We start from the raw sequence: 24,961 nt of genomic DNA, 5'->3' as shown, positions 1-24,961 counted from the left end.
AGCCCCTTTTAGGGTATATTAAAAGTTTCTGAGAAATAACGAAGTTTTTAAGCCGTCAGCAAAATAATTAGTTGGGTGCAACAATAAATTATTATTTGTTATTACAACTCGCATATTTTTAAGCTGATAAACTTTCGTGACTATTTGAAATGTTTTCTATAAAAACTCAAATGCTGCGGGTTTTCAGTATTCACAAGACAACTAGAAATGTTCCCTGCATTATTAGTCCTGCTCTCAGTGGCAACTTTAGGTTGCGCATTGCACTTGCCGATTGACCCAGAATTTCTATTAAAAAAAGGACCAATCAACAATCGCATCGTTGGAGGAGAGTATACACAAATAGAAACAATACCTTGGCAAGTGTCGCTGCAACAACTAGGACGGCATCACTGTGGTGGCGTCATCTACAGCAAAAACATCATTATAACAGCCGCCCACTGTTTTTTCGATGACTATGGCAATATTCTTGATCTCGAGATTTTTGATGTGCGCGTTGGCAGTAGTACGTCTAATAATGGTGGATCGGTTATTAAAGTTGCCAAGACAATCGTGCATGATCGTTTTACACTTTATCCAATAATTGAATATGACATCGCTTTAATTTTGTTAAGTTCGCCCCTTCAAATGGGTCCAACTGTCAAGGCCATTCCACTGGCAGAGTCAGTTCCTAATGACGGAGCTTCAGCTATAGTCTCTGGATGGGGATATACGGAAACTGGAGAGTCTCCGCTCCATCTGAAAAGTGTCTATGTGAACATTGTTAATCGCGAGGAGTGCGCCAGGATTTATGGAGTTCTTATAAAAGCAACAATATGTGCTGGTTCCCCTTGGAAAGATTCGTGCGGTGGAGATTCTGGTGGCCCATTGACTTACAGAGGTAAACTTGTGGGCATTGTTTCTTTTGGGTCTGAAAATTGCGGTACACCTGGTCAACCCGCTGTCTATACAGATGTCGTGGAGCTTCGCAAATGGATTGAAGGGGAAGCCACAAAACTAAGCTGAAATTGAGACATTTGTGAATTAAATTGAAAAAATAAACATAAAATGAATATTAATCTGACTGCATATTATTTTATATTTATTTCTTGTGATATGAAGAGATATTTATATTTATACTCAATATTAATTCATTGCTAATTCATTGTGCTCGACTATGGAATCTTTATTAAAATTTTAAATAACATATGCAAAACAATAAATAATTGTTTTCGACTAAAAAAATGTTAAGTAAATGATCAGATATTATGCCAAATAGTAAAATATGCACATTAACTTTATAGCTGTTCTGAGAAATTCCTGTGACTAATTCTTCGATTTATTTATTGTAATTAATTGGTTTAAACTATCCAAATTATGAAAAAAGCCTAATTATTTTGAAAACAAGTAAGAAAGCTACAGTCGAGTGTGATCGATTGTGAGATACCCAATATCCATTTTGTAATATTATATGTAATATATTATGTAAAAGTAATATATTTTGCGGTATTATTCTCAATATATACCAAATATACTACAAAAATATTAAAAATATACCAAATGGTATATTTGTTATATCGATATAATACCACATTCAAAATATACCAAAGACGGCACAATATACCAGATTATCGGCCAAAGCAACTAAGACTCCTAGTAATTAGACGTTTTTGCCCATATACGATATACATATATGGTACGATGTATACGATTTATTATGGAAAAACTAGCATGGTTTTTCCAAATTAAATTGAATTTATAAATTTTTTGTTTTGTTTAAAAATTAATTTGTTTTATCTTAAAACCCTATTACGAACATGGCATCCATAAAAAAAACAAAACAAAAATTAGTTTTGCTCCTTTCGGTTAGTGCGTCTTCCGGGTATAACGACGTAAAGTCGTCGGTCCCTTGAAAATTGCTATAACCGTCTACTGTATTTCTTTAATAACTTCCACAATTTTTATCTGATCGCCGCCAAATCGATCTAGCCATGTCCGTCTGTCCGTATGAACACCTAGATCTCAGAGACTATAAGAGATAGAGCTATATTTTTTTTCGACAGCATTTGTTATGTTTGCACGCAGATCAAGTTTGTTTCAAACTTTGGCCACGCCCACTTCCGCCCCCGCAAATCAATAAAATCGAACAACAAGCGTAGTTTTAAAGCTACAGCTGCGAATGGTATACACAATAATATTTATAGTATTTATGAGTTCTGAAAATTTGATTGCGATCAGATAAAAATTGTCGAAGTTATTAAAGAAATAGTTTTGTATGGGCAAAAACGCCTACTTACATACTAGGGGTCTTAGTTGCTTTGGCCGACAATCTGGTCCATTGTGCGGTCTATGGTATATTTTGAATGGTGTACTATATCGATATACCAAACATATCATTTTGTATATTTTTAGTATTTTTGTAGTATATTTTGTATATATTCAGAATAATACCGCAAAATATATTCCTTTTATTCAAAATGGGTATCGGGTATCACACAGTCGAGCACAATCGACTGTAGCTTTCTTACTTGTTTTTTCTGTGTACTTGAAGTTATTATTGTGCTTTCTCTTATTTATGTCAATATTCTTTTTAATTTCTCTAAAACTTAAATTTTTCTTGCTTTGTCAGCTATTACATAATTTATTTATTTGTATTTTTCTGAAATCTTTTAAAAGTTTTTATTCTTATACATAATTTATGTTGTATGTTTGTTTTTATATTTTGTATGAAATATAATATATTATTTTTTTTTGTATTATGATGAATATTGTATAATTATTATTTTAATTGTTTAATTTAAATATTATATATTTTAAAATTGTTAATAGGAATCATTGCAGTAATATTTATTTATACTCCATTTTCATAGTGTTATCAGCGCCATCTATCGTCATTATGTGCAAGCGCCGTCATGTTTGCTTTGATATATGGCGCGCTTTTAATACCCTTTACTGCCTCGCTGCTAAAACGGGCATCACAACAACAACAACTACCCTCGAATAAGGTCGCTGTTGCCTTCACGTGGCTTTGATGACTCTGCGGAAAGTCTACCGCATAACAAAATGGTTGCCCCACCTGTAGCTTGTTCTGTTGCAGCTCTTGCACTCGGGTTTAGTTGTAGGGTCGCATCCTAACCTCAGCACGTAAACGACAACTTTAATTATGTAAGTGAAAATTATGATGAAGGGAGAGGGCAGGGATGTGATGGCAAGGCACAACTGCGGTTGCAAACCTTTACTGGGACGGTCACACATGGCGTATGAATAATGTAAAATGTCAACTAATTAAGCCGAGTAAATGCATTAACAACTTGCCCCGACAACTTGCCATGTCTGACAACGTTGTACTGCAACACTTTTCTTTTCCACCTTTCCTTTTTGTGTGTGTGTGTGAGTGTGAGTGTAAAATACATTGTTTGTTTTAATTAAAATTCCTACAAACTTTTAGCTGGGCCGGAAAACAACAATTTCGCAGTAGTTCACATGTAAAGCTGGGCATATTTCTGATTGCGTTTCAGCATTAGCTCATAGTGCCAATCATCGAGTATGTCCGGAAAGTCCAAGCCATCCTCCAGGTAGTCGGGATTCCAATTTGGCAAAGGCAATGCTCTAATGAACATCAACAGATAGAACCAACAAATGCCAAGCCAAAGAAATTGCATGCTTTCCAACTCCAAAGAAAAATCCTTTGACTTTTCTTTAAATATTATATTTGAGATCAGTTTTAAGTTTGTAGTAAAAGTCGAGATTGTAAATATTGAGTGTGATTTTATATTTTTGATTGAAATTAATATCAAATATTGCTTCATAATAACTTGATTTTACAGATAAGTAATTTCAACGCTCTAAGTATTCCGGAATTTAATTGAAAGTTTAAGAAGCTTCCAAAATTTGGACTGCCGTTCAATATTCCCTCAACTTTTAGTAAAGAACCTTGAAGAGTTTTTAAGTTTGAGACGGCAGAAATTGTGGCTTGAAGGATTTAAAGTGAACTGAAATAATTATAGCTGTATTTCTAAATTAAATAAGATATTTAGGAAACTTCATCATTCTTATGTTTTTTTTTACCTGTTATAATTTCCTTATTTTTTCTGTCGTTTTCCTCCAATTTATTTCCTTAAACTCTTATATATATTTGTTAATATAATTTTATTTAAATGTTGATAGTAAAGATTCCTTGATTTTGATGTTTGATTTTGATTATAATATTTATTTAAAATGTATTTATACATTTTTGAGAATTATAAAAAAAGGAATAATATTCGAAACTATTTCGTAGCTTGGCTAGAAATCTATAGAAATATCTCTGACAATCTCACTCGCTGTGCACATTAAATATTATTTGTAATACTTTCCTAATGATAAACGATAGTAGTAGCTTCCTCCTTGAGCGGTTCCTTGGCCAGCTCCTCTCTTTTGCCCATGGCATAAGGAGGTTTATCGTAGGTCTTCACATAGAAGGTGCCGTTCTTGGGATTCGAAGGTTCGCCACCCATGCGAAACTCGCCGTCATTATCCAGCAATATCCAATTCTTGCGTGACATGCGTTCACAGCGAATGCCCCAAAAGCCCTTGGTGCTATTGATGGACTCGGCAAAATAATCGTGAGCTCGCTTATGCGAACAGCCATACATATAGCACTTTTTCTGATCCTTGCCAAAGTTCGGATAGAACGACGCATGTCCGACGGGCTGCTCAAAACCTAATCCCGTGCTCGTCTGTATCGATTCCACATAGTGCGCATCACTGGCATCGACGCGATATTCATCGCTCTGATCACGGAACGCAGGACCAGCCGGATCCAGGGCATAGATCGTATTGAAGCGATAGGGTTTTATTTGTTTTCCAGCACTTCCGGCGATTTGGGCACCCAGCGAATGACCAATCAAGTAGACATCGTCATAGTTAAGTCCCGCTCGCATGTGAAGATGACGCACAAATTCGGCGAGTAGGAATCCCAGATCTTCGACCATATCGGCGACCCCAAAGTAATTCACATTCGAGGAAATTTTACTCCAATCGCAGACAACAATATTAAAGTCTTCATAGAGAGGAATTTTAATTTCGTTATCTTCATTACCTTCAGCTTTGGGTCGCGGTTTTGTCAAGCTCAGATAGGCGGTCTTCACGTCTCGATTGAGCGATCCCTTGCCTTGACTCATCCAGCCATGTATTATAATGCTGGAATATCATAAATAGATCAGTAAACTTATCTAATCTTGAAATTTATTTAAATTCAAATGTTGTCTGCTAATTTGCTTGGCAAATATTTGGAAAGATCATAACATTGACGATGTATTTATTGTGAAGTGACTCATTGATAAAGAGTACAACGGAAACCACTTAGAAGCTAACGAAGTAAAACGTATCGACTTAAGACTACCTACTACTTTTTAATTTAACGAATAGCTGATAAAGAACACAACGAAAACGACTTAGAAAGCAGTAAAATATACCTTATTGACTTAGAATACCCTGTAGTAAAGTTTAACAATAACTAATATACGCATTTTTCTAGATGCTGAATTTTGTTCAATATTTTTCTATTTTACGTTACTCTTGTTACATACTGCATCTAAGCTACAATATACCCCACTTATCATTCTCGTACTACAGGGCAACAACGGCTGATAAAACAAAATTTAAACAAAACCAGTTTTCGCATGTGAATCGACAATAACAACCCAACTAATGTTTAACTTCAATTTTTACAACAGCAAAAATATAGCAAACCGTTTTTCAGCAATAATTATTACGTGTTATTTAATTATACAATTTTTCGTATATGTAAATTACAAAATAAATTCCCACCACCAAAATGATTGATTTGCTAATCTAAAATGAATTGATCTGGGAATAACAAAAATAGAAAATTGAAATCTTACCGTGTGGGATGACGTGCATCGAAACCAGAATTCTCCAAGGTTTCATCGTCGCCTGGGAAAAGTTCACGACCGCAATCAGGGAAATCCTTTTTGAATAGAAAGAATTGCATTTTGACACGCGAGCTGCTTGTGAATGGAACCCAATGCTTGAAGAACTTCTTCCAAAATGGATAATCCAAATATTTGTTCGATTTCGTCAACTTGTGATCACATTTGTTGTTCAGCTCCTCCATTGAGGAAGCGGAAGTTTCGGTTGAAGGCGCCGCTGATAATGCAAACAATAAATACTATATTAAATTTTTTGTAATAATAATTGATAGACTTACCTAGCGTTACGCTGAGCGTAGCTAGAATGATGTATGTAATTCGCATCTTGAATTAATGGATTCCCAATCGTTCGTTGCCCCAAAGACGCACTCACAAACACAAACAAACACACACAGAGGAGCAGCAACCAATTTAGACACTCCACCTCGCTCAATGGTGCGTGCTCAACTGACTAACTGTCGACAGCAAGACGAACGATCGAAGCGCATTCAACTGGAATTGACACTTCCAGCTGAGATCTGTCAATGGCGACATATTGTCTACGCTCTTTTACTCACTCTCTCTCTCTCTCTCTCTCTTCGGTGCTCAGTCGCGATAAGAAGCGCCCACAAAACGCGGGCGCCGGCTATTTAGGCAGAGGCGTTAATTATTCAATGTCCATTAACCGTTACACATTTAATCTTCAAGAGAATGATCGTGAGAGCAAGACGAAAAGAGAGAGTGAGAACATGACAAAATGTGAAAAATATCTCTCAGCTAAATAGCTGAACTTGGGTTTTGTTGTTTGCGAATGTAAAACACATGAAAGCATGTTCTGTTTTTATTGCTTATCTAATTTGATGTTTATACCCGCTACCCATAGGGTAGAAGGGTATTATAACTTTGTGCCGGCAGGAAATGTATGTAACAGGTAGAAGGAGGCATCTCCGACCCTATAAAGTATATATATTCTTGATCAGCGTCAACAGCCGAGACGATCTAGACATGTCCGTCTGTCTGTCTGTCCATCTGTCCGTCTGTCCGTCTGTGTGTCTGTCCGTCTGTCCGTATGAACACCTAGATCTCAGAGACTATAAGAGATAGAGCTATAATTTTTTTTTTCGACAGCATTTGTTATGTTTGCACGCAGATCAAGTTTGTTTCAAATTTTGCCACGCCCACTTCCGCCCCCGCAAATCAAAAAAATCGAATAACAAGCGTAGTTTTAAAGCTGGAGTTGCGAATTTTAGCATATATAATAATAACTATAGTAGTTATAATTCCTGAAAATTTGGTTGCGATCAGACAAAAATTGTCGAAGTTATTAAAGAAATACTTTTGTATGGGCAAAAACGCCTACTTACTGGGGGGTCTTAGTTACTTTGGCTGACAATCTGGTATATTGAGCCGTCTATGGTATATTTTGAATGCGGTACTTTATCGATATACCACATATACCATTTGATATATTTTTAGTATTTTTGCAGTATATTTGGTATATTTTGAGAATAATACCGCAAAATATATTGCTTTCATTCAAAATGGGTAGCGGGTATCTCACAGTCGAGTACACTCGACTGTAGCTTTCTTACTTGTTTATTTTGCTGTTAAACGACGTAGTAAATTTGTAGAAAATTAATTGAATTAGAATAAATATATTAAATATATTAAATATTAAATTATTTATTTAATGGAGAAGTATGGGCATAGTATTAAATACGGATATTGGCTTAATCGAGCCAATAAATTAATTTCATAACATTTTATAAAATTCAATTACATTTGCTATCTAATTGGATGGCGTTGAATACAGATAATGGCTTAATTGCATTGAACAAATTGTTTAAATTGAATATAGAATTATGTATTTGCTTGAATTGGGGTAATAAAAGCTAACAAAAATAAGTGAATACCTTATATGATAAGTGTATAATTAAATCAAACAAGTTTTTAATATTGAATGTAATTGGATAAAATAGTCTATTAAAATTCGATATCTGAGGTAAAACATAATTAAAAGTATTAACTTTGTTTAATGATAGAAAATAATATTAAATAAAGATAATAAAAATATATTAATTTTCTTAAAATGTAATGTGAATATTTAAATTCAATTTGTGCAAAAAGCTTTTTTTGCTCTTATGTTATCTTAACAGTTTACAACGTTCGCTCTCAAGTTGTGTTACTTAACAGATGTGATCTATAACATTATTAACATCACTGTAAAGCGAATGTTAAAAAAGTTGATAATCCTTCTTAACAGTTATAGAGCCATTGGACCCCTCCGGTTACACATTACTCTGATTTAAAACCAAAAACTAATTAACAGTGTTGCTAATGACTAAAACAACTAAAAAAATAAAAACTGCTATAAACAAGTAAGAAAGCTATAGTCGAGTATGCTCGGCTGTGAGATACCTGCTTGCGGTATTATTTTCAAAGTATATCGAAAATACTACAAAATTACTAAAAAAAATATATACCAAATAATATATTTGGTATATCGATATAGTACCACATTCAAAATATACCAAAGACGGTACAATATACTAGATTGACGGTCAAAGCAACTAAGACCCCTAGTAAGTTGGCGTTTTTGCCCATACAAAAGTATTTCTTTAATAACTTTCCCAATTTTTATCTGATCGCAACCAACTAGGAATCATAAATACTATTTATGCTGACCAAGAATATATATACTTTATAGGGTCAGGGATCCCTCCTTCTACCTGTTACATACATTTCCTGCCGGCACAAATTTATAATACCCTTCTACCCTATGGTAGCGAGTATACAAAATGTTTATTGCTTTGATTACAACTATGTTGCACACAACTAATTATTTTGCTGACGGCTTAAAAACCTCGTATTTTCTAAAAACATATGTATACCGTATACTCTAAAGCGGATTAGATATTTGTGTTCATTAACATAAATTAGTTCTCCAAGGTTAACAAAATGTTCAAATATATTTTTTTCAAAATAATTTGGAAGGAGTTCACAAGAGTTTCACAGGACAGCTATAAAATTAAGGTGCATATTTTACTATTTGGCATAATATCTGATCATTTACTTAAAATTTTTTTAGTCGAAAACAATTATTTATTGTCTTGCATATGTTATTTAAAATTTTAACGGAGATTCCATAGTCGAGCACAATCGAGTGTAGCAATGAATTAATATTGATTATAAGTATAAATATCTCTTAAATATCACATGAAATAAATATAAATAATAATGCAGTCAGATTAATATTCATTTGTACGTTTATTTTTGCAATTTAATTCACAAAAGTCTCAATTTAAGCTTAGTTTTGTGGCTTCCCCTTCAATCCATTTGCGAAGCTCCACGACATCTGTATAGACAGCGGGTTGACCAGGTGTACCGCAATTTTCAGACCCAAAAGAAACAATGCCCACAAGTTTACCTCTGTAAGTCAATGGGCCACCAGAATCTCCACCGCACGAATCTTTCCAAGGGGAACCAGCACATATTGTTGCTTTTATAAGCACTCCATCAATCCTGGCGCACTCCTCGCGATTAACAATGTTCACATAGACACTTTTTAGATATTTTGAATCAAGCTCGGTCTCTGTTTGTCCCCAGCCAGAGACAAGGACAGCAGCCCCTTCATTAGGAACTGATTCTGCCAGTGGAATGGCCTTAACAGTTGGACCCATTTGAAGGGGCGAACTTAACAAAATTAAAGCGATGTCATATTGAGTTATTGGATAACGACTATAACGATCATGCACGATTCTCTTGTCAACTTTAATCACCCATCCACCATTTTCAGACGTATTACTGCCAACGCGCACATCAAAAATCTCGAGATCAAGAATATTGCCATTTTTATCGAAAAAACAGTGGGCGGCTGTTATAATGATGTTTTTGCTGTAGATGGCGCCACCACAATGATGCCGTCCTAGTAATTGCACCGACACTTGCCAAGGTATTTTCTCTATTGATGTGTCCTTTCCTCCAACGATGCGATTGTTTATTAGTCCTTTTTTCAATAGAAATTCAGGTCCAATCGGCAAGTGCAATGCGCAACCTAAAGTTGCCACTGAGAGCAGGACTAACAATGTAGAGTACATTTCTAGTTGTGAATACGAAAACCCAGAAGCATTTGAGTTTTTATAGAAAAGTTGTATAAGAACAAAATTCAAATAATTACGAAAGTTTATCAGGTTAAAAATATGCGAGTTGTAATAACAAATAATAATTTATTGTTGCACTCAACTAACTATTTTGCTGACGGCTTAAAAGCTTCGTAATTTCTCAGAACCTTTGTATGTTATATACCCTAAAAGGGGGTTTTTGTATCATATACATTTTTTCAATCGAAGACCAAGAAGAATTTCGGCTTTTGCAAAAGGTTAATGGTTGATTATTTGATAGGAAATACGCGCTAATCAATGTTAGTATTAATTATTGTGTCGTATATTTCAGCTTTTTTAGTATTTTTCTTTAATTTCATAATTTGAAAACTGGAAAAAAGTTAAATAATTTAATCAACGAGTTAGTCATAGGTATTTTGGATAGTTGAAAACAATATTAATGTTAGTCAATATTAATTTACATAATTTATTTCTTTTTATATTTGCACCTAAAATGTTTACGCAGCACTGTGCTGGTTTTTATTCCCGCTATCCATATTAAAACTTTGTGGAGGCAGGAAATAAACGTACAAACGTATAATAATAATAGAATAATGTGACGCTGTTTTGATTTTATTCAAATATGTAACGAATATTCCACATTCGAGTGTGTTTGACTGCGGCTTTTTTATTTATTTTCCCCAATGAGACACTATAGTTTTCTTACGATTACAAGAAATAAGTTTAAAATAAAATAATATGCAATCAATTTAATGTTCATTATTACGTTTATTTTTGCAATTTAATTCACAAATGTCTTAGAATGAGCTTAGGTTTTTGGCTTCCTCTTCAATCCATTTTCGAAGCTCAACAACATTTGCATATACACTGGGAGAATTGGATGGACAACCAATTTTTCCAAAAGAAACAATGCCTACAAGCTCATCATTAAAAACCAATGGGCCACCAGAATCACCATTACAGGAACCAGGGGAAGAAGCACAGACTGTTACTTTTGTAATTCTTTTGTCACCATAAACCCTGGCGCACTCTTCGCGACTGACAACGTTCACAGACACACTTTTCAAATGGAGCGAAGCCTCTCCAGTTTCCGTATATCCCCATCCAGAGACTATAGCTGAAGCTCCGTCATTAGGAATTGAATCTGCTAGTGGAATGGCCTTAACAGTTGGACCCATTTCAAGGGGCGAACTTAGCAAAATTAGTGCGATGTCATATTCAATTATTGGATAAAGTGTAAAACGATCATGCACGATTGTCTTGGCAACTTTAATAACCGATCCACCATTATTAGACGTACTACTGCCAACGCGCACATCAAAAATCTTGGGATCAAGAATATTAGCATAGTTATCGCAAACACAGTGGGCGGCTGTTATAATGATGTTTTTGCTGTAGACGACGCCACCACAGTAATGCCGTCCTTGTTTTAGCAGCAACACTTGCCAAGGTATTGCCTCTATCGGTGTGTCCATTCCGCCAATGATTCGATTGTTGATTGGTCCTTTTTTCAATAGAAATTCTGGGTCAACCGGCAAGTGCAATGCGCAACCGAAAGTTGCCACTGAGAGCAAGGCTAATAATGTAGACAACATTTCCAATGGTCTTGTGAATACCAAAACCCGCAGCATTTGAGTTTTTATAGAAAAGGAACATTGCGGAAAAATTGCATTAAATTGTTATGAAAGTTTATCAGCTCAAAAAAAATGCGAGTTTTAATTAAAAAATAATAAGTTATTGATTTGATTACAACTATGTTGCACTCAACTAATTATTTTGCTGACGGCTTCAAAGCTTCGTAATTTATCAGAACATATGTTTGGTATATACCCTAAAAGGGGGTTTTCTGCAACAAAGTAACGCATAAATTTGTGTTCTTTAAGATAAATTTGTTCTCTTTGGAAGATTTCCCAATGTCTATTATGCTTTTGCTGCTGCATTCTGGTTTGAGAAAGACAATTGCGTTACATTATTGGTTGATTATTTGATTATTTAAGGAATACGCGCTAATCAATGTTAGCATTTGCTTTTTTATCGTTTTTACTATTATCATTCTTATATCAATTATTGTTCTGCATATTTGAACTTTCCTGCCGGCACAAAGTTATAATACCCTTCTACCCCATGGGTAGCGGGTATAAAAATCGGTAGTTAATCATAGCAAAACTTTAGCACATAAATAAGGAACTCGATTAATCATGACCAATTAACCAAATTGTAATTCTTATTTAGACAATTCCCGACTGATTTGGGAGAAATTTATTAACGTTTCCCTTCGTTGTCGTTGTCGAAAATCGCAAACAAATTAAAATTCACCTGTAAGAGTCCAAAGAGTTTTTTTTAGCTGCGGGCTAAACTGTAATAATTAGGACACAACAGGCACCAAAAAAAAGGCTGTGTTGGTGCTCAGTTATCGGGTAATTGCTTGGCTCAAATCGGATTTGTAGCTTGAGTTAATTATGCAGACCGAAACACATAATTTATTTATGAGTTTACCAAATGAAGCGACAAATTTCTGCCACTTAGCAAGTCAATCGCTCACCTAACGGAGCTGGCTCGGATGCCAGGACACGCTGCCAGGATATGCCGCCTACCCCGTTTTGAGGCTGGGGCGTGTCAAGTTTGCAGCACTTTGGTCACGGACACACACCTGACAGTTTGTCGGCACTGGGTTCTTTGCATGCCACACCTGCCAAGTCGGGCGATGTGAACGTGAGGCGGTATTTCAATTATGCAAATTTTCGTGAGGCTCGTTGATTAGAAAATCCGCAAAAACCCTTGAGCACAGCACCCCACTCCAGTCCCCACTCCCCTCTTGCAGACGTCAATCAATATGCAAAATGGAGGCTGGCCACGCCCACACACTAATGAATTGGCAAAAACGCAAATTAGAGTTGAGAAATTAATTGGCAGACCTCACAGGACTCGCTCAACAACAATCCCTACAGATCCCCCTTCAATACCCTCTTAAACTCGTGGATTATATCCTTTCTATTATTTTTCTGTAACTGCGAATTAAAATATTTGTTTCGTACGCAGAATTTACTGCACTTTCGGCGCATTTTGCTCGACAAGTCGTAACTTTGTTCGCTCGAGTGTCACAAAACTTTTTCCACAGTTCCTTTGTGCCAGTGACAAGTACAGCAGGACTCTAAAGGATGTGGAGGAGGGGTGGATGTTAAAGGTAAAGAATTCTGAATTAACTGCCGAGGACTTTTTGCAAGCTTTGTGCTTCAGCTTAACCCCAACTGCTTTTTATCCGAAAAGAAAGTCATTTTGGCATTTTATTATAATTTATTTTTCAAACAGAAAGTCTCGACAAATTTTGAACAGATGTCGGCAAAAGTGCTAGATGACGAAAGGGGAAAAGTTTTAAAACGAATTTTCTAACTGAAAAAACTATCGATAGTAACGATGAATGGGAAAGGGAATGAGAAGCAGAGTTTACACTGACGAAAGAATAAAGGACATTTTTCGAACAGTTTCAGACATTGTAAAAAATATATACCTTAAAAAAGTACCTAATAAAGTTGTATTTTAATTTACTATCGATTAATTTTGTAAGTCTTCTAAGCAGTATTTCAGAAAAGTTTTAAATATAATATTAACTAACGATAAATTTGAAAGAGAAGCAAAGCAAAAAAAAAAACTGACGGAAGAATGAAGGGAAATTTTACGAAAAGTTCCAGACATTGAAATAAATGTATTCCTTTATAAAAGTACCTAATAAAGTTCTAGTGTAATTTACTATCGATTAATTTTTTAAGTCTTCTAGACAGTGTTTCAGAAAAGTTTTAAATATAATATTATGTAACTATAAATTAAAGTTCTAAATATAATTAAAACAAATTTAAAAGTAATATCTTTGTTTTTCATTTATTTTTTTTATTTTTCCACCTATTTTGTATTATATTTTCGATTTAATTAAATAAACATTTAAAAATATTAATCATTTTATCGCTAATTTAACAATACCTCATACTTACAGAATTTTGGCAATCAAAACTTTAAACTGCAAAAATTGTGTTTGTTGATGTATAAACTAATGATCACAAAATCCACTATCGATATGTTTTTAGTATGCTCACAAGCGGATTGTAACTGGCCAGAAAATTCGAAATTGGACTGCTTTGTGTGGTTGTCAATGGCTGAACTTTCATGGAAACTCGCTATACCCAATGGGCACAAAAGTTTTGACTTGAAAAGCGGAAAACTGTAAATCCGCAACTAACATTTTTAAGCATAACAAAGTGCGACGAGCTTCGTCGAATAAATCTTAACGCCGCTTTTTTGGTTTAGTCAGCCATTGGACTAGCTCGGCGCTTATTATAAACTTGTGTCGGGTCAGTTTTGTAGGGAGCAGGGAGCAGAAGGGAAAGGAGGGTAAAGGAAGCGATGACTGCAACTTTTCCTATTGACTTAATGCAGTTGGCAAGTGTTTGGCACTAGATTCTCGCAGCAAGAAGCGAGGAACTTGCCACAAGACACGAAAACTTTCAAAATGGCTAAAAGCGATAACGTTTTCGTTTTGTGTTTCGCGTTGCCAGCAACTGACTCAATTAATGTAAACAATAGCAAGACTTTATAATGTTTAATCACTGTAAGCTCTGTGAAAGCTTCTGAATATGAAAATCTGAAAGATCAACAGCAATAAAGAATAAGTTACAGAAAACTGTCAAAAAAACATACGTAATTAAAATGGAAATAAATACATAAATTGTGGATGCGCCTGGATTACAAAATTAATCCAACATTTTTAATATATAGTGAATTAAAAGTTGAAAGAACAGAGAAAACAAACATATAATTATATTTCATAAAAATGTAATGATAGAACAATTTTGAAAACTTTCTAAACTTTCTATTTCAGTAAGAATAGTGTAATCAAAAGCTCTTTATGATTAATTTCAATTCTTGTTTATTTACAAGATTTCTTTGCCACAGTTCTCAAAACAAAACAAACCTCATTCAAATTTAAATACTTTTTAAATTAAAATATAGAAATTTTTGTGAGTTAATTGGAAAATTACAGAGTGACCTCTATTGGAAATGTGGACATGGATATGCCCCTGAGTGGTAAATTAGCGATTGTCGCAGCCACAGCTGGAACTTTTTTTGCCCTAGGTGCTTATTATCAACATCAGCATGTGATACGCAACATCAAGAGGTTGGAACAGCGAAATCCACACGCCTATTTTATCAGGCGTAAGCTGTATGCGTTGGTAAGCAAATGTCCTTGAAGCCAGTCTGTCTGTCCTTTCATATAAACACTTCGCTCTCTGGGGTTATAAGATCTATTGCTACAAAATTTGGGGAAATTACTCGAGAGGTCGTCTAGGCTTCATCATACGACAAATTCAATAGCAATCCTTCTTTTACAGCTGGATATATTCTATGTGCAATTTGGCACTGAGTTTTTCGATGAGGAAAGCGATGACTCGGAATCCCATCGCATGGGCGGAATAATGAAGTATGGATTTCCTAGCATGAATGAGATTAGCTTGAATGAGACGTACAATTTTGTGACTTCATTTGATCGTCGCAACTCCGCCATACAATGGATGTGCGAACGTGTCGAACCCACAAGCTATACAAATAATCCCCTATCGCAATCCTCCCGTTACGGGCTCTCGGTACGACCCCGACCTTTGAATCACATGGCGGATGTGTCATTTCAACACTCGGAGGCGGCGCGTGTCTTCTTCATGGCGAATATTAAACCGTTCTTAAATCGCGGCTTCAATGCACGAGTTTGGGAGAAATTACTGCTCTACATACATGAGATGTCACAGAATTATGGCGATGTTTTTGTGTACACTGGTTCCATTTACTTGCCGCGCGAATTGAAGAGCAACAATTGGTATTTGGAATTTCAACCGGAAGATAACGCCATCATTGCGGTGCCCACGCATTTCTTCAAGATCGTCATTGTCGATCCGAAGGAATTACATAGCACGCCTTATGCCGAGGCTTATGTGGTGCCCAATTCATCGATAAGCGATAACACCGAGCTGCGATCACTGCTCAGCGATGTCCGTGATATCGAGAATGCAACTGGCCTCAAATTCTTTGAGGGTCTCGATCGCAACTTTGTCAACACGCAAGTGACCAACCAGGGCCATGAGCCAGCCCTGGCAACTATCACCGATTAATCTGAGATATGTGATATGTCATAAGTTTGTCGCCTAAGTATTTTTATTTGATCTGCGGATTGTTTTTTTTTTTGCGCGTACTATTATCGCTAGCTTAGTATTATTTAACGTTCGTAAATGCCTCGAAGTTAGTGACAAATATAAATTCGACAATTATTTAAGTTGTTGTGTGTTATTTCTTATGATATTTATTAATCTTAATGAAGTCAACATCTACCTTCCTAATATTTTCCTCTTGAATGCAATCTAAAAATGTAATACATATTATATAATAATGAAATTATTTTTATTTTTATTCTCTCGTTTATGTATTTTGTGTGTATTTTAGCAATAAGTAAATTGTATAATTAATATTAAATTAACAAAAATATCAGTTATTCTATGAGCCATGCTATTATATGTAACATCTTTTCGGTTGATTGGATTTATAAATTATTTATAAAATATGATTGAAAATAAAAAAATCTTAGGTGAATAATTCTCTGCTATAATTTCAATTAGGATGACAATTCACTTCATAATTGTTGAATTTAATTAATAACACTAATATCCTTATAATCATCAAGTTAATGTATCCTTTATTAGTTGAAATTCCGATTAACCATTTATTCAAATTGAAAAAATTTGGATCACTCAATTACAACAGATATACAAGAAACTATCCCCAGCGCCACCTAGCGTTCGTTGCTTGTATCCCACCCAGCAAGCATTGTGCAAGATGTTCACTTCAAAATATTCGTTTTAAAATTACAGTTCATCGTATTTGTCAACTTTATGAGCCGCCTTTGGCTGCGATTGACTTTGGGATGGGCGGTGTCTCTTCTAGGCTGCTTTGTGGCAGGCATTTACTTTCAACACTGGCATGCAACGCGTCAGTTGCGCCAACTGGTGCAACAAGATGCATACGCCTACTACATCAGTCCCCAAATATTCGATGCAGTAAGATATAGCAGCATAACTTGCCTTCTTTTTTTATTATATTTAATTTCTACTGCAGTTCTCGTTCTTTGCCACGCAAAATGAGCAAATGCATCATGTGCGACGGATCATGAAGTATGGCTTTCCAGGGCTGGACGATGTGCGCATCTATAGCGACTTTGTGCTCTCCTACGATCGTCGCAATCGCATTGCCCACTGGGTCTGCGAGCACTTGCAGCAATCGACACTAGAGGGCGTGCCTGGTGTTAGCCGCGCCAGCGCCACCTATCGGCCTGATTTGAGTGTTCCTTCGACTTTTCGCGCCTCGCTCGCCGATTATCGGCATTCGGGTTTCGATCGAGGCCATCTGGCGGCAGCGGGCAATCATCGAAGTCAGCAATTGCATTGCAATGAGACTTTCTTTCTGACCAACATTGCACCACAAATACACCAGGGCTTCAATAGCGGTGCCTGGAACAAGTTGGAGAACTATGTGCGTCAATTAACGCAGCGCTATGGCTCCGTTTACGTTTGTACTGGACCACTGTACAAGCCACGACCGACGCAGAACTCCAGCAAGTGGAGCCTGGAGTATCAGATGATTGGGTCCAATATGGTTGCGGTGCCCACGCATTTCTTTAAAGTCATCACCATTGAGTCGCGTCTGCCTTTGGGCAAACCCTACATGGAGGCCTATGTGCTCCCAAATGCTTCGATTCCGGCACAACTCACGTTACGCGCTTTTCTCTGCGACATCCGAGAGATCGAACATTACGCGGGACTCAAGTTCTTTGATGGGCTACGTCGGAGCATGCTCTTTGGCAGCAATTATCCCAGTAAATCGCAAGTCTTTCGTGATTTTGCCTAGAATTCTACGTTGTAAATAAAAATAATTGTAAGTTTACTGAGCTTAAGTCAACTTTTTTTTGTTTAGGAAAATTTTAATTGAAGTAAATGGTCATATAAATTATGAAACTAAACTTGATAATCATAAGCCAAATATGTTATTTAAAATACTTAAGTTAGTTACATAATACTATAGGTATAATTTAAAGTTTATAAATTTAAATTAAATGAGCATTAATATATATATATATAAAACAGCTTCCAAAAGTAGGCGATGTCATTAATAATCTCTAATTTATAGGAAATTTGTCAAGAGCGAAAATTCTTTTGAAGACAAAATTACAAGTTAATAGGCGGTATTTTGATTCAAACTATATAAATAGCAGACAATATATTTGCATTATTTTAAGATTGATGTTTTATGAATACCAAATGGCTTTAATAGACGAGAGTGCACAGCAATGTCTTTATTATGCGATGGCGGGTTTTATGGGATTTGTTTGTGGTGCCTACTATCAACAGGAGATGTCGATACGTCAGCTCTTCGGCATGATCCGAAGCGATCCTAATATTTTTCACCAGCGCCAAAAGCTATATCCTATTGTAAGTACTCATCGTGCTAAACAATATTCAATAGTTTAATAAGTAAAATTTTCTTGTTTAGTTATCGACATTTCGAACCGATCATGAGGCGCGACTCTGGAAGCGTTCCACATGTGTTTCGGATAAAATTCGAAATTGTCTCATATTCTCGCTATATGATAGCATTAGTTCACTGCTTTTCGATAGGAAGCCACCAGTATATACACCTGATCTCTTGGATTTAATAAAATATGGATTGCCCAGCAACGAGAATCTGTATGTGCACAAGGATTACATTGTATCGCAGGACCTGCGTACCAATGCTCCCAAATGGATTTGCGAGCATTTGAGGGGAAACTTTCGCCGATTAACCACAGACGATGCCGAGGGGGATTCACTGCATCTGCGCTACAATGATGTCTTTGTGCTGAGCTGTGGAGGTACACGGCATTGCAAGGCCTTTCAACGTGAGATCTGGCGCAAATTGGAACAACACGTCACCCGAATGACGGAGAAATATGATTCGGTGTATGCCTACACCGGTCCAATGTATTTGCCCACTCGACGGCCGGGAGAGAATTGGTCGCTGGAATATCAAATTGTCGACTGGATACCGTTGCCAATGCCATCGCACTTCTTCAAGATATTGATTATAGATCCCAAGATACCGGATAGTACGCCGTATATGGAGGGCTATATTATTGATAATAAGAACACTACGACGAGCAGCAGCTGCGAACTGCAGCATCATTTGTGTGATATCGGGGAAATTGAGCGGCATACGGGTCTGCGATTTTTCGAGGGAATGCAGTCGGTAGTGCGTTTCGAGAAGGAAAAGTGTAAAGCTGACAGGATAACGCGATTTCAGTATCTAAGTGAATCTTTTGATTCGCTGCACGACGCGTCGTTTCCAAACTAAAACTTCAAATTAAAAGCGCGAGTTATGTACTCAGAGCTTTCGTTCTCTTCATTTGACATCTAACAAGAGAGAGAGATCACAAGCTCTCTCAATCACGTACCACACATAAAAAGCTTTTGAGCTCACTTCTAGAGCAGATGCGAGCAAGAACGCTACAAGAAAACCAAACTGAAGTCATAAGAAAATAAAGTGAATTAATAAAAAAATAAATAAAACATAAATTTTATTTAAAACAATATTAACATAACACTGTTAACAAAACTGGCGCAGCCGACGGAGTAACCAAAAACATTAAAATACCCACTTAAGTGCAGTGTTGAGTGAATTGGTGCTTGTGCAAATTACATACATACATACTTACCTTGTGCAAAAGACACATAACCTGAAAAGGCACGTTTTCTTAAAACATACCGGCTAACGAAAAGAAAAAGACTCGCAAAAGTGTGTTCAGAAAGAAAGAAAAAAAAAAAAAAAAAAGGAAGAAAAGTAAAGAAAGACTGGCAAAAGTGTGTTCAGAAAGAAAGAAAAAAAAAAAAAAAAGGAAGAAAAGTAAAGAAAAAGACTGGCAAAAGTGTGTACAAAAAGAGAAACAGAAAAGAAAAAGACCAACAAAGTACCTGGAGCAACTTTTTTTTTCTGTGCAGCGTGCCGGCATTTCGAAACTGTACGTGTATTTGTATGTATATGTGATTGTATGTATAAATCAACAATTGCACACACCAGCATCTCAGAGCGAACTCATTCAGTTCATAAGTGGTTCGATGACAAGTTCATAAGAACGTTTGGTATCGTATCATAAGAACGTTTGGTATCGTATCATAAGAACGTTTGGTATCGTATCATAAGAACTTTCGGTATCGATAATCGACGAGAACTAGCAGAACTAATTCTGTTAGAATATTATAAGTTCCAAAGAACTCAACGGCTATTCATTTTGACTACGAACAATGGCAAACGATTTTACTTTATCGTTTGGGGATATTCTTAAGGATGCCCACCACATTCACGAATACAGAGGAGACCATTCAAGAGCTCTATCATCATTCATTCGTGAAGTGGAGATGATATTTTCTGTATTACCTCCGACAACTACTGCAGGAGCCTACGTGTTTCACCGTGTCGTACTCAACAAAATCCAAGGCGGAGCTCTACATGTTGTGAGAACCATTGAGAACTCCGAGCCGTCGTGGGATGACATCAAGAAGATTCTTATTCGGAATTTTGGCGTAAAGGAGTCCTACAATCAACTTTACCAAGAAGCGTTTATGCTAAGTAACAATAACAATATTACAGAGTATTTTAAGTCTTTAAGAAGTATAATGTGTAAAATTAATGAAAAATACGAATACGATAACGTAAAGCATTCTGAATTTAGTCCCAAAAATGTTGAAGAAGCTATGTTAAGAACATTCTTGAAAAATATTGATGTAAATTTAGCTTCAGTCATAATTAATAGAAATGTAAACAATTTAAGAGAAGCTTTTGATTTATTGGAAACTGAAGGTCTTATTAGAACCCAAAATGTTAAAACAAAATTTTCTCAAAGTAATGCAAATAATACAAATAATCAAAGAGACCGATTCAACAAAGTAAATTATAATAATCAAGATCAGAATGCAAACCACAACAATAATTCCCAAAATGTAAAAGCTTATTCAGGGAACTTTCGATCAGGAATACAAAATTTAAATTCAAATCAGAACGGTACAAATCAACAAAGCCATATTTCAAAAATGGAAATCGATCATGTCGAGGTAGATAAAACTAACTGTAGCCAATTTAAAAATAATAACGAAGATCAAAGTATCACTTCTGAATCAATGTCAGAGCCAAAGAACTGCTGTTGCCATGCAAATTTTCATATAGTTGCCTCGAAAAATCACTTCCCTTAATTAACGTAACGATAAACAATGAAATAATCACAGCCTTGATTGATACTGGTTCAACAACTTCCATATTAGATAGAAATAAATTAGTACAATATCCACGAAGAACTTTGCGGCATCCAATATCATTTTCATCTTTGAATTCAAAATCGCTAATAACGCAAGAAATTATAACGGATTTACCTCTTGAATTCAAAGAAGATGCAACAATGAGTTGGAAATTGGCAACATTTAATAACAAATCGTTCGATGCTATAATAGGTCAGAATATTCTCAAGCCATTAAATGCTGTTATTGATTTTTATCACAATACAATTACAATTAATAATAATATTATCCAATTTCAAAACAATTCACCGTACTCTGATGAGGTAAACCAAATCGAACCAATCGAAATAGATGATAAAATACAAAAATTTCTTTTCAATGATTTAAATCAAGAGGAAAACGATGCTTTAACTAAAATTTTAAGTACATTTAAAACATTAATATTTCTTGAAGGTCAGTGTCTTAGCAATACAAACATTATCGAGCATCAGATAAAAACAGTAGTTGATAAACCTGTATATTGTAAGATTTATAGATATCCTCAAGTACACGAACAAGAAATTTATAAGCAAATTGAAGAAATGCTACATCAAGGAATAATACGTAAGAGCAATTCTCCATATAATGCCCCTCTATGGCTTGTCCCAAAAAAAGCCGATAATAGTGGAACGAAAAAGTGGCGTATAGTTATTGACTATCGCAAATTGAACGAAAACACAGTAGATGATAAGTTTCCTATCCCTAATATAGAAGGTATATTGGATAAGTTAGGAAGAGCTCAATATTTTTCTACCATAGATCTCGCGAAAGGCTTTCACCAAATTCTTGTTCAGGAACAAGACAGGGAAAAGACAGCGTTTTCTACTCCTCACGGGCATTACGAGTTTAATCGAATGCCATTCGGGCTCAAAAACGCTCCTGCCACATTTCAACGCCTCATAAACACAGTCTTAAAAGAAGAAATAAATAGAATTTGTGTAGTCTATCTTGACGACGTTCTTATTTTTTCTACTAGTTTATCAGAACATGTTGGCCACATTCGTACAATTTTTAAAAAACTCTCTGAAGCAAATCTTAAGATTCAAATCAACAAATGCAAATTCTTTTCAAAAGAAACTCAGTTTTTAGGTCATGTTTTAACCCCCGAAGGAGTTAGGCCTAACCCAGAAAAAGTTAACAGCATTCTTCAGATTAAAATTCCAAGAAATATTAAGCAAATTAGAGCTTTCCTAGGAATCACAGGGTACTATAGAAAGTTTATAAAGGATTTCTCTCAAGTAGCTTATCCATTAATTAAATGCCTTAAAAAAGATGCCAAGATAGATGTTAACGAACCCAACTTCATAATTGCATTTGAAAAATTAAAAAGAATCATAACTGAGGCACCGGTACTTAAATATCCAGATTTCAAAAAGAAATTTCAGCTTATTACTGATGCTAGTAATATTGCTTTAGGTGCGGTTCTGCAACAAGATAATCATCCAATTTGTTACGCAAGCCGTACATTGAATGATCATGAGAAAAACTATTCTTCCATACAAAAGGAACTACTAGCTATCGTATGGGCAACAGCTTATTTCCGCCCATATCTCTATGGAGTTAAATTCGATATTTTGTCCGATCACCAACCACTTAAGTGGCTGCTAATTAAGTATAACGGAAAAGAACTAAATGAAATACTTTATAGATGGCTTGTTAGGCTCAGTGAATTTAATATAAACGTATCGTACATAAAAGGAAAAGATAACCGGGTAGCTGATTTTTTAAGTCGAATAAGTAACGATGAAATTTGTGCCGTAAATACAGCTGAATCCTGTAGCTCTTTAGAAAACAATGTTGATGAAATCGGTACACAACATACACAAGCTGAAGACTTTGTGGACACAACTATTTTAGGTAATTTAGAAACAGTTGTTAATAGGTTTAAGATACAAATCATTCTGACAGATAAAAAAACAGTTGAATTTGAATATAAGAATAAAAATAAGAAAATTTATTTAAGTTTAAATGATCTCGATAATAAAATGGAAGAAATTTTGAAGCATCACATCATAAAAGGCAAAGTAGGAATATTCAGTGAATATAACGATCATCAGTACAATAAATTTCAAAACAAAATTATCCAAATTTTTGAAGGTAATAAAAATGTAAAATTTGTAAAATGCTCATTTCACGCAAAAGACATTGAAAACGAAGAAGAAGTGTATAAAGAAATTGAACGATTCCATAAATATGATACTGGTCATTCAGGTATAAATGAAAACTACCAAAGCTTAAAAAAGATTATTTATTTTCCAAAACTTCAACATTACATCCAAAAGTATATTAACAATTGTGATATTTGTAATCAATGTAAATATGATAGGAACCCGGTAAAAGAAAAATTTAAGTATACAGAAACACCAAACGATATAAAAAAAATTGTTCATATGGATATCTATACAAACTCAAAGTGTAATTTTCTAACTTTCATTGATCGATTTTCAAAATTTGCTACTGCTTTCTACCTTGAGGATCGCAACAATCAAACAATAATCGAAAAAATTCGTTTGTACAAATCCCAAAGAGGAAACTTTGAAAAATTAGTAACGGATAATGAATTTAATAGTGTAAATATAAAAGAATATTTAAGAAATGAAAATATAGAAGTTCATTTTGTAAAACCGAACAGTCACACTGGCAATGCAGACGTTGAAAGATTCCACAATACTTTAACAGAAAAGATAAGAATAATATACCTTGAAAACAAAGATCTCTCAATCAAAGATAAAGTTAGTAAAGCTATAGAATATTATAATAACAGTTATCACTCAACAATACAAAACACGCCAATGAATATTGAATATGGAAATTGTGACAAAAAAATTATACGTGATAACATTCTAAAATATAAGGAAAATTACATTACATCGTTAAATCAAACCAGAGAAAATTTTGAAGAAACAAGAAATGAAGGATATATAAAAAACTATAAATCGTTAAGACACAAAAATGAACCTAAATATAGAAAATTTAATTTAAACAATGTACATAGCTCCAACATAAAAAGAAAGAAGAAATATCAGACTTCAAATGTAACGTAATCTAATTTAAGTCCTAACAATTAAGTATATTTTCTTTTGTAAAACTCAGGAGAGTCTTAACTTAAGCGATGGGAAGTTATGTACTCAGAGCTTTCGTTCTCTTCATTTGACATCTAACAAGAGAGAGAGATCACAAGCTCTCTCAATCACGTACCACACATAAAAAGCTTTTGAGCTCACTTCTAGAGCAGATGCGAGCAAGAACGCTACAAGAAAACCAAACTGAAGTCATAAGAAAATAAAGTGAATTAATAAAAAAATAAATAAAACATAAATTTTATTTAAAACAATATTAACATAACACTGTTAACAAAACTCGCGCGCTGTTATTACTGTGCGCTGCTTAACAGTGTACGTAATGTTAATTCAGCTGTAGGGCTCGATAGAATATCGATATATTGATAATAAATTTCATACGAGTGAACTTTTCTTTTAAATAATCGTATTAATAAATTGTTTTAATATATGTAACTGCATTGAGTTGTTTGTCAATTTAAATAGTTAAGATACATTTTTAG

The 24,961-nt window shown here is 35.0% G+C and overlaps 7 protein-coding genes across 7 annotated transcripts; 4 read left to right on the top strand and 3 right to left on the bottom strand.

The window, feature by feature from the left end:
• Positions 1 to 194: 194 nt before the first annotated feature.
• On the top strand, positions 195 to 1,055 carry LOC132797094 (trypsin alpha-like). The gene has a single exon (XM_060808593.1). It carries the CDS (start codon positions 208 to 210, stop codon positions 1,000 to 1,002), a length of 795 nt encoding a protein of 264 aa, XP_060664576.1. The 5' UTR covers positions 195 to 207; the 3' UTR covers positions 1,003 to 1,055.
• Positions 1,056 to 4,147: 3,092 nt separating this feature from the next.
• LOC132798386 (phospholipase A1) lies at positions 4,148 to 6,353 on the bottom strand. Its single transcript, XM_060810233.1, has 3 exons — positions 6,188 to 6,353; positions 5,862 to 6,126; positions 4,148 to 5,157 (listed from the first exon to the last, which is right to left on the bottom strand). The coding sequence occupies exons 1-3, from the start codon at positions 6,231 to 6,233 to the stop codon at positions 4,332 to 4,334; spliced, it is 1,137 nt and encodes a 378-aa protein (XP_060666216.1). The 5' UTR covers positions 6,234 to 6,353; the 3' UTR covers positions 4,148 to 4,331.
• A 2,783-nt stretch (positions 6,354 to 9,136) lies between these two features.
• On the bottom strand, positions 9,137 to 9,996 carry LOC132796162 (hypodermin-A-like). Its single transcript, XM_060807232.1, has one exon. The coding sequence runs from the start codon at positions 9,983 to 9,985 to the stop codon at positions 9,185 to 9,187; it is 801 nt and encodes a 266-aa protein (XP_060663215.1). The 5' UTR covers positions 9,986 to 9,996; the 3' UTR covers positions 9,137 to 9,184.
• Positions 9,997 to 10,769: 773 nt separating this feature from the next.
• Positions 10,770 to 11,603, bottom strand: LOC132798240 (trypsin iota-like). Its single transcript, XM_060810026.1, has one exon. The coding sequence runs from the start codon at positions 11,482 to 11,484 to the stop codon at positions 10,807 to 10,809; it is 678 nt and encodes a 225-aa protein (XP_060666009.1). The 5' UTR covers positions 11,485 to 11,603; the 3' UTR covers positions 10,770 to 10,806.
• A 3,335-nt stretch (positions 11,604 to 14,938) lies between these two features.
• On the top strand, positions 14,939 to 16,322 carry LOC132790716 (endonuclease G, mitochondrial). The gene is made up of 2 exons (XM_060799361.1): positions 14,939 to 15,231; positions 15,391 to 16,322. Exons 1-2 carry the CDS (start codon positions 15,067 to 15,069, stop codon positions 16,159 to 16,161), a joined length of 936 nt encoding a protein of 311 aa, XP_060655344.1. The 5' UTR covers positions 14,939 to 15,066; the 3' UTR covers positions 16,162 to 16,322.
• Positions 16,323 to 16,870: 548 nt separating this feature from the next.
• LOC132796794 (endonuclease G, mitochondrial) lies at positions 16,871 to 17,974 on the top strand. The gene is made up of 2 exons (XM_060808094.1): positions 16,871 to 17,100; positions 17,159 to 17,974. Exons 1-2 carry the CDS (start codon positions 16,936 to 16,938, stop codon positions 17,945 to 17,947), a joined length of 954 nt encoding a protein of 317 aa, XP_060664077.1. The 5' UTR covers positions 16,871 to 16,935; the 3' UTR covers positions 17,948 to 17,974.
• A 255-nt stretch (positions 17,975 to 18,229) lies between these two features.
• On the top strand, positions 18,230 to 24,914 carry LOC132796789 (endonuclease G, mitochondrial). The gene is made up of 3 exons (XM_060808081.1): positions 18,230 to 18,281; positions 18,336 to 18,528; positions 18,590 to 24,914. Exons 2-3 carry the CDS (start codon positions 18,340 to 18,342, stop codon positions 19,424 to 19,426), a joined length of 1,026 nt encoding a protein of 341 aa, XP_060664064.1. The 5' UTR covers positions 18,230 to 18,281; positions 18,336 to 18,339; the 3' UTR covers positions 19,427 to 24,914.
• Positions 24,915 to 24,961: the final 47 nt, after the last annotated feature.

The sequence above is a fragment of the Drosophila nasuta genome, chromosome 2L (assembly GCF_023558535.2).
Source record: "Drosophila nasuta strain 15112-1781.00 chromosome 2L, ASM2355853v1, whole genome shotgun sequence".
NCBI lineage: Eukaryota > Metazoa > Arthropoda > Insecta > Diptera > Drosophilidae > Drosophila > Drosophila nasuta.
The sequence above is the reverse complement of the archived record's forward strand: the minus strand, read 5'-3'. Positions and strand labels throughout refer to the sequence as shown.